The sequence below is a fragment of the Nerophis lumbriciformis genome, linkage group LG09 (genome assembly GCF_033978685.3).
Source record: "Nerophis lumbriciformis linkage group LG09, RoL_Nlum_v2.1, whole genome shotgun sequence".
NCBI lineage: Eukaryota > Metazoa > Chordata > Actinopteri > Syngnathiformes > Syngnathidae > Nerophis > Nerophis lumbriciformis.
This window is the reverse complement of record NC_084556.2, coordinates 51,177,515-51,186,692: the sequence shown is the minus strand read 5'-3', so window position 1 is coordinate 51,186,692 and position 9,178 is coordinate 51,177,515. Positions and strand designations below refer to the sequence as shown.

Genomic DNA, 9,178 nt, shown 5'->3' with positions numbered 1-9,178 from the left:
TGGTGTGCGTCTGGGTCGTGACAGCGTGGCACGCGAATGTCAGTGCTGCATTGGATCAGTCTCCTTTCTTTAACAGGCAAAAGCTTTATAACCTCACTAATGCCTTGCATCGTCTATATTAGATATATAACAACGGGCGGGTGCGGGCGGATGCGGTTCTGATCAAATGTTAGATCGGGTGGATTGCGGATGGTTGACGACTTTCTGATGCGGTTGCGGATGAAATAATTGCCTATCCGCGCATCTCTAATATATATATATATATATATATATATAGCTAGAATTCACTGAAAGTCAAGTATTTCTTATATATATATATATATATATATCTTAACCACGCCCCCCGCCCCACCCCCGATCATGACCCCACCCCCCACCTCCTGAAATCGGAGGTCTCAAGGTTGGCAAGTATGGTTTACATACCCCAGACAATTTTTCCACAAATGTAAACGGTAAGATAGCTAGCGATTAGCGCTCAATTTACGCTTGTTGGCGCCCCTTCTACTGGTGGAATGTTGCAGAGTAACGAAAGGTTCATGCTCACCTGCAAGTAGTCACATGACCCGGCGGCTCACGTGCACGCGCCCCAGCCACACGCGACAAAGACACGCGGTGGTTGCCATGGAGACCTCATTGGAATCATTTTAATGGCCAGATGTGACAAGGAGAATAGAAAATAAGTTACATGTGGAAAACAAAAACACCTCGGAATCCTTTCACCAGTCAGTCAGTCAGCTTTCCCCCGGGCGGGAAGAAGCGCCCCAGCAGGGGGGGGCGCTCACTGGCTGAGCTCCTTGAGGCTGCGCAGGGAGTTGGCACAGCTGGAGATCAGGTTGCACAGCTGGATGCTGAACTCCAAGGATGTGGAGCTTTGCAGCTGGCTGCTGGCCCAGCGCAGTTTGGTCATAACTGCCTCCTCGGCGTCCTGCAACACGCCAGGCGCCGGGGCCGGCCGGCCGACAACCAAGGGGGTGGCGGGGGCGGCGGCGGCGGCGGGGACGACGACAGTGACGGGGGCCGCCGGGGAAGGAGCCACGGTCGGGGGTAGGAGGGCTCTGCCCCCGGCCGCCGCACCCTCACAGTGCTCCGGTCTGGGCTGAGGAACAGCGCCGCCGACAGGGCCGTTGGCGTCTCCGCTGACCGGGGCTGCGTCGGACTCCGCCGGGGCCTGGGCCGCCAAACGCCGCTCTCTGACCTGGGACAACGCCGCCTGCGCATTGAGGGCTGGCGGGACAAAGCGACAGCTAAGAGCGCCACCGCGGTAATGACATGATGGTGATGTGTGTTACCAGGGTTGTCCTTGTCAACGTCAGAGTCCAGCTCCTGACACGACACACAATAGTTCTTCTGTCGGCGGTCCTGCAGCAAAATAGTCTGCAAACACAACACAATGACACTCTGCACGTGCACTGACTGTGTGTGTGCGTGTTTGTTCGTGTATTTCTACCCTTCTTGAGACATCAACAAGGAAAAGTAGCTTCCATAGGAGGAGGTGTGAACAAGTGATGACATAAATCATGGTCCCAATACGGAAAACCATTGCATCTAATAGAGAATGTCTCAATTGCACCCCTGGTGGTGAAATCTATCAAAATTAGGGTGGTCCCAAAAAGGAGGGATTTTTCAAATGTACAGTGTGTCGGGTTTAAAAGTGCTCCCCCTCTGGTTAACATATGTAATAACATGTGTGTGTAAAATTGAAATACACTCCCTTTGGCCAAAATTCATTAAAATAAATAAATAGATATGTATAATATATCGAGACATACTGTAATAACTTAGCTTTTGTTGTAAAATTGCGACTGCTATTGAGTAAAATTTCAACTTTTATGAAAACATCGCACAAATGTTCAGTTTTTCTCGTAAAGTTTTGACTTGCATTGAGTAAAATTACGACTTTTATAAAAATTCTAAGTTTTTCTTGTGAAATTCCAACTCAATTTTCACAACAAGCTTTTTTATATTTGCATAGTATGTATATATTATTAATGTTGTAAATACACTTCCTTATATATCTAGAAAGGGTGGTCCTAAAGAGGTAGGCTTTTTTTGGAGGTCACAAGAAGGTAACAAATACAAGAATGTGTGTGTGTGTGTTCTTGTATTTCTACCCTTCTTGAGACAAGGAAAAGTAGCTTCCATATGAGGAGGTGTGAACAAGTGAGGACATAAATCATGGTCCCAATACGGAAAACCATTGCATCTAATAGAGAATGTCTCATTTGCACACCTGGTGGTGACATCTATCATAATTAGGGTGGTCCCAAAAAGGAGGGATTTTTCAAATTGACTACATGATATGTAATAACGTGTGTGTAAGAAATTGAAATACACTCTCTTTGGCCAAAATGAACTAAAAAATAAAAAATAAATATGTATATCGAGACATACTGTAATAACTTGAAGTAAAGAATGAAGATTAAAAATCTATTACAAATTCCAAAAAAATAAATTAACTAAAAGCAGTCTTTTTCTCACAATGTGTCAGATTTTTTCTTATAAAATTGGGAACAATTTGTCATGTTCTTTCTGTTTCTGTAGTATTGCAATATTTTCTCATAAAATCAAACATTTTTCATGTAAAATTATTACTTTTTAATGCAAAATGTTGACATTTGTCATATAAAACTTTTTTGTTGTTCTTGTAAAAATAACGACATTTTTTAAGTAAAATTATGACATTTGTCATCATTTTGGCAAGTAAAATTCCAACTATTACTATAATATTGCCCAAATTTTCTTACAAAAATTGTGACTTGTCGAGTAAAAATGCGACTCTTTTCATAAAATTGCCTAAATTTGAAACTTTTCTTGTAAAACTGCGACTGTTGAGTAAACTTCCAACTTTTATCACAATATTGCACAAATGCTCAGTTTTTCTTGTAAAATTACGACTTATTATAAGATTGCCAACAGTCTAAGTGTTTCTTGTGAAATTGTGACCTTTTCGATGTGAAATTCCAACTCATTTTTCACAACAAGCTTTTTTATATTTGCATATTATTTATATATTATTAATGTTGTAAATACACTTCTATATATACCTAGAAAGGGTGGTCCTGAAGAGGGAGGCATTATTCTGAGGTTTTAAGAAGGTAACAAATACAAGAGTGAGTGTCTGTGTGTGTTCGTGTATTTCTACCCTTCTTGAGACATCAACAAGGAAAAGTAGCTTCCATATGAGGAGGTGTGAACAAGTTAGGACATAAATCATGGTCCCAATACGGAAAACCATTGCATCTAATAGAGAATGTCTCATTTGCACCCCTGGTGGTGAAATCTATCAAAATTAGGGTGGTCCCAAAAAGGAGGGATTTTTCAAATGTACAGTGTGTCGGGTTTAAAAGTGCTCCCCCTCTGGTTAAAATATGTAATAACATATGTGTGTAAAATTGAAATGCACTCCCTTTGGCCAAAATTCATTAAAAAAATAAATAAATATGTATATCGAGCATACTGTAATAACTTGAAGTAAAGAATGAAGATTAAAAATCAATTACAAACAAAAAAAAATCCTAAAAAAAAATTAACTAAGTCTTTTTCTCACAATGTGTCGGATTTTTTCTTATAAAATTGGGAACAATTTGTCATATTCTTTCTGTTTCTGAAATATTGCAATATTTTCTCGGAAAATTATAACTTTTTCATGTAAAATTATCACTTTTTGATGCAAAATGGTGACATTTGTCATTTAAATTCTGACTTAACACAATATTGCCAATTTCTTTGTTGTTCTTGTAAAATAGTGACATTTTCTGAGTAAAATTATGACTTTTGTCAACATTTTGGCAAGTAAAATTCCGATTATTACTATAATATTGACCACATTTTTTAGTTTTCTTATAAAAAAAATTGTGACTTGTCGAGTAAAAATTGCGCCTCTTTTCATAAAATTGCCAAAATCTTAAGCTTTTCTTATAAAATTGCGACTGTTATTGAGCAAAATTCCAACTTTTATCATAATATTGCACAAATAAATGGGTTGTACTTGTATAGCGCTTTTCTACCTTCAAGGTACTCAAAGCGCTTTGACACTACTTCCACATTTACCCATTCACACACACATTCACACACTGATGGAGGGAGCTGCCATGCAAGGCCCTAACCAGCAGCCATCAGGAGCAAGGGTGAAGTGTCTTGCTCAGGACACAACGGACATGACGAGGTTGGTACTAGGTGGGGATTGAACCAGGGACCCTCGGGTCGCGCACGGCCATTCTTCCACTGCGCCACGCCGTCCCAACAAATGTTAAGTTTTTCTTGTAAAATTACGACTTGCGTTGAGTTAAATTACGACTTTTATTAAAACACTGCCAAAATTCTACTTTTTTATTGTGAAATTGTGACCTTTTTCTTGTGAAATTCCAACTAATTTTTCACGTCAAGCTTTTTTGTATTTGCATAGTATGTATATATTACTAATGTTGTAAATACAATAAATCTTTATATATCTAGAAAGGCTGGTCCTAAAGAGGTAGGCAAAAGAGAGAGAGAAAGAGGGACGCGAGTGAGGGTGTGTCGCAAGTGAGTGAGTGTGTGTGTCACGAGTGAGTGAGTAAGTGTGTGTGTCACGAGTGAGTGAGTAAGTGTGTGTGTCACGAGTGAGTGAGTAAGTGTGTATGTCACGAGTGAGTGAGTGTGTGTGTGTCGCGAGTCAGTCAGTGAGTGAGTGAGTGTGTGTGTGTGTCGCGAGTGAGTGAGTGTGTGTGTCGCGAGTGAGTGAGTGTGTGTGTCGCGAGTGAGTGTGTGTGTCGCCAGTGAGTGAGTGTGTGTGTCGCCAGTGAGTGAGTAACTGTGTCGCGAGTGAGTGAGTGAGTAAGTGTGTTTCGCGAGTGAGTGAGTGAGTGAGTGTTTCGCAAGTGAGTGAGTGGGTCACGAGTGAGTGAGTCGCGAGTGAGTGAGTGTGTCGCGAGTGAGTGAGTGTGTGTCGCGAGTGAGTGAGTGAGTGAGTCAGTGAGTGAGTGTGTCGCGATTGAGTGAGTGAGTGTGTCGCGAGTGAGTAAGTGTGTGTGTCACAAGTGAGTGAGTGAGTGAGTGAGTGTGTGTCGCGAGTAAGTGAGTGAGTGTGTCGCGAGTGTGTCAGTGTGTGTCGCGTGAGAGGGAGGGAGGGAGTGAGTGTGTCGCGTGAGTGCGTGAGTGAGTGAGTGAGTGTGTGAGTGTGTGTCGCGAGTGAGTTAGTGTGTTGCGAGTGAGTGTGTGTGTGTGCGTGTTGCGAGTGAGTGAGTGTGTGTCGCGAGTGAGTGAGTGTCGCGAGTGAGTGTGACGTGAGTGAGTAAGTGTGTGTGTCACGAGTGAGTGAGTGAGTGAGTGAGTGAGTGTGTCGCGAGTGAGTGCGTGTGTCGCGAGTGAGTGAGTGAGTGCGTGTGTCGCGATTGAGTGAGTCGCGATTGAGTGAGTAAGTGTGCGTGTCACGAGTGAGTGAGTGAGTGTGTGTGTCGTGAGTAAGTGAGTGTGTGTGTCGCGAGTGAGTGAGTGTGTGTCGCGAGTGAGTGAGTGTGTCGCGAATGAGTGAGTGACTGAGTGTGTGTCGCGAGTGAGTGAGTGTGTTGCGAGTGTGTGTGTGTTGCGAGTGAGTGAGTGTCGCGAGTGAGTGTGTCGTGAGTGAGTAAGTGTGTGTCACGTTTGAGTGAGTGAGTGATGTGTCGCAAGTGAGTGTGTCGCGAGTGAGTGAGTGAGTGCGTGTGTCACGATTGAGTGAGTCGCGAGTGAGTAAGTGTGTGTGTCACGAGTGAGTGAGTGAGTGAGTGCGTGCGTGTGTGTGTGTGTCGCGAGTAAGTGAGTGTGTGTGTCGCGAGTGAGTGAGTGAGTGTCGCGAGTGCGTGAATGTGTCACGAGTGAGTGAGTGTGTCGCGAATGAGTGAGTGACTGAGTGTGTGTCGCGAGTGAGTGTGTTGCGAGTGAGTGTGTGTTGCGAGTGAGTGAGTGAGTGTGTTGCGAGTGAGTGAGTGTGTGTGTGTCGCGAGTGAGTGTGTCGCGAGTGAGTGTGTCGCGAGTGAGTGAGTGCGTGTGTCGCGATTGAGTGAGTCGCGATTGAGTGAGTGAGTGTGTCGCGAGTGAGTAAGTGTGTGTGTGTGTCACGAGTGAGTGAGTGAGTGTGTGTGTCGCGAGTAAGTGAGTGTGTGTGTGTCGCGAGTGGGTAAGTGAGTGAGTTTCGTGAGTGAGTGAGTGTCGCGAGTGCGTGAGTGAGTGAATGTGTCACGAGTGAGTGAGTGTGTCGCGAATGAGTGAGTGACTGAGTGTGTGTCGTGAGTGACTGAGTGAGTGAGTTTCGTGAGTGAGTGAGTGTCGCGAGTGAGTGAGTGTGTCGCGAATGAGTGAGTGACTGAGTGTGTGTCGCGAGTGAGTGAGTGTGTTGCGAGTGTGTGTGTGTTGCGAGTGAGTGAGTGTCGCGAGTGAGTGTGTCGTGAGTGAGTAAGTGTGTGTCACGTTTGAGTGAGTGAGTGATGTGTCGCAAGTGAGTGTGTCGCGAGTGAGTGAGTGAGTGCGTGTGTCACGATTGAGTGAGTCGCGAGTGAGTAAGTGTGTGTGTCACGAGTGAGTGAGTGAGTGAGTGCGTGCGTGTGTGTGTGTGTCGCGAGTAAGTGAGTGTGTGTGTCGCGAGTGAGTGAGTGAGTGTCGCGAGTGCGTGAATGTGTCACGAGTGAGTGAGTGTGTCGCGAATGAGTGAGTGACTGAGTGTGTGTCGCGAGTGAGTGTGTTGCGAGTGAGTGTGTGTTGCGAGTGAGTGAGTGAGTGTGTTGCGAGTGAGTGAGTGTGTGTGTGTCGCGAGTGAGTGTGTCGCGAGTGAGTGTGTCGCGAGTGAGTGAGTGCGTGTGTCGCGATTGAGTGAGTCGCGATTGAGTGAGTGAGTGTGTCGCGAGTGAGTAAGTGTGTGTGTGTGTCACGAGTGAGTGAGTGAGTGTGTGTGTCGCGAGTAAGTGAGTGTGTGTGTGTCGCGAGTGGGTAAGTGAGTGAGTTTCGTGAGTGAGTGAGTGTCGCGAGTGCGTGAGTGAGTGAATGTGTCACGAGTGAGTGAGTGTGTCGCGAATGAGTGAGTGACTGAGTGTGTGTCGTGAGTGACTGAGTGAGTGAGTTTCGTGAGTGAGTGAGTGTCGCGAGTGCGTGAGTGAGTGAATGTGTCACGAGTGAGTGAGTGTGTCGCGAATGAGTGAGTGACTGAGTGTGTGTCGCGAGTGAGTGTGTTGCGAGTGAGTGTGTGTTGCGAGTGAGTGAGTGAGTGAGTGTGTCGAGTGAGTGTGTCGTGAGTGAGTAAGTGTGTGTGTCACGAGTGAGTGAGTGAGTGAGTGAGTGTGTCGAGTGAGTGTGTCGTGAGTGAGTAAGTGTGTGTGTCACGAGTGAGTGAGTGAGTGTGTTGCGAGTGAGTGTGTCGCGAGTGAGTGTGTCGCGAGTGAGTGTGTCGCGAGTGCGTGTGTCGCGATTGAGTGAGTCGCGAGTGAGTAAGTGTGTGTGTGTGTGTCACGAGTGAGTGAGTGAGTGTGTGTGTCGCGAGTAAGTGAGTGTGTGTGTCGCGAGTGGGTAAGTGAGTGAGTTTCGTGAGTGAGTGAGTGTCGCGAGTGCGTGAGTGAGTGAATGTGTCACGAGTGAGTGAGTGTGTCGCGAATGAGTGAGTGACTGAGTGTGTGTCGTGAGTGACTGAGTGAGTGAGTTTCGTGAGTGAGTGTCGCGAGTGCGTGAGTGAGTGAATGTGTCACGAGTGAGTGAGTGTGTCGCGAATGAGTGAGTGACTGAGTGTGTGTCGTGAGTGACTGAGTGAGTGAGTTTCGTGAGTGAGTGAGTGTCGCGAGTGCGTGAGTGAGTGAATGTGTCACGAGTGAGTGAGTGTGTCGCGAATGAGTGAGTGACTGAGTGTGTGTCGTGAGTGACTGAGTGTGTGTCACGAGTGAGTGTCGCGAGTGAGTGATCGAATGTGTGAGTCGCAAGTGAGTGAGCGAATGTGTGAGTCGCAAGTGAGTGAGTGTGTGTGTGTGTGTGTGTGTGTGTGTGTGTGTGGCGAGCTAGTGAGTGTGTTAGTCGCCAGCGAGCAAGTGTGTGAGTCGCGAGTGAGTGTGTGGCGAGTGAGTGAGTGAGTGAGTGACGCGGGCGAGCGTGCGTGTCTTACCCCGCAGACGTCACAGCAGTCCCCCAGCATCTTGTAGCCTTTGAGCATGTAGTCTCCCATCACTTTGCTGATCTGGTCTTGTCTCTCCCTGCGGGCCTGGATCACTTTCATCTCGGCCTCTGTGGGGGGTTCCCACTCGAAGTCTTCCTCCTCTGACAGGAGCGAGGACATGGCGGATTAGAAGGAGCGAGGACATGGCGGATTAGAAGCCCAAACAGACAAGTGTTGTGTTATTATGGTTGACGTAGCGCGCACGTCGTCTTCGCGCTCGCTAGCTGACGACGGTTAGCATTTACTGTCATCTCGACCAGGCTAGCAACGAGCTAGCTAGCAAAGCAGCCGTTAGCCAAACGAACTCCGCTCCCGCCATACATGCCCCGTTACAAAAGTCGGCAAGGAGTTCATGGGCGCACAAGTTGGGGTGTTTATGCGGGATGTCAAACTCATATTGTTACGTAGGAACTTCACTAACCTCCATTTAGCGACATGCTGCTGCTGCTGCTGCGGCGCCGCGCGTCCAGCGTGATGACGTCACTTCTTCTATTCGCGTGCCAGTTGCAAAGTCGCTCAGGCGCGCTGCTGCCCCCTGCCGGTGATGTTGCAGAACTGCAGCGTGGTTTTGCCTTCAATTCATTCAAAGATTTGAATGAATGAATAAATTGGAAAAAAAAAAATGTTGTTATTTTTTTTAGTATCGAAGAACATTAACTCCTTTAACAAGACGGTTTGATTTTGATTTTATATTTCATATAACAAACGTTTTCAATCATAACGTCGGCATAAACGAAAGAATTGATCGACAAAAACATACATAAACACCACGTTGCGTCACACCGGAACCGGAAGTGGCTGTTTAAAGACAGGACCGCGGGCTAGCCTGTCGTAAAAAGAACATTTTTGCGTTGTATGCTGTATTTTATTACAGTTAAAAAACGATTGATTAATTTAGGCCTTTCCAACACAGGATACAACATTGCAAAAACGTCTTTAAATAGCCACTTCCGGTTCTGGTGTGACTATATATATATATATATATATATATATATATATATATATATATATATATATATATATATATAT

General features: G+C 45.8%; 1 protein-coding gene across 2 annotated transcripts; it reads right to left on the bottom strand.

Moving 5' to 3' along the window:
* Positions 1-616: 616 nt before the first annotated feature.
* Positions 617-8,714, bottom strand: znrd2 (zinc ribbon domain containing 2). 2 transcript variants are annotated; one of them, XM_061962936.1, is made up of 4 exons: positions 8,571-8,714; positions 8,099-8,250; positions 1,290-1,374; positions 617-1,224 (listed from the first exon to the last, which is right to left on the bottom strand). In XM_061962936.1, the coding sequence occupies exons 1-4, from the start codon at positions 8,584-8,586 to the stop codon at positions 779-781; spliced, it is 699 nt and encodes a 232-aa protein (XP_061818920.1). In that variant the 5' UTR covers positions 8,587-8,714; the 3' UTR covers positions 617-778. The 2 variants fall into 2 exon arrangements, with proteins under 2 accessions (XP_061818920.1, XP_061818919.1); XM_061962935.1 differs by lacking the exon at positions 8,571-8,714 and having other exon boundaries at positions 8,099-8,269.
* Between the last annotated feature and the right edge of the window lie 464 nt (positions 8,715-9,178).

Excerpts from the sequence above, each read along its gene's own strand:
- znrd2 (XM_061962935.1), bottom strand. The coding sequence starts at position 8,269 with ATGTCCTCGCTCCTGTCAGAGGAGGAAGACTTCGAGTGGGAACCCCCC. Across the intron at positions 1,375-8,098 it reads ACTGCTGTGACGTCTGCGGG|ACTATTTTGCTGCAGGACCG; the intron begins GTAAGACACGCA and ends TTGTGTTTGCAG. Across the intron at positions 1,225-1,289 it reads CGTTGACAAGGACAACCCTG|CCCTCAATGCGCAGGCGGCG; the intron begins GTAACACACATC and ends TTGTCCCGCCAG.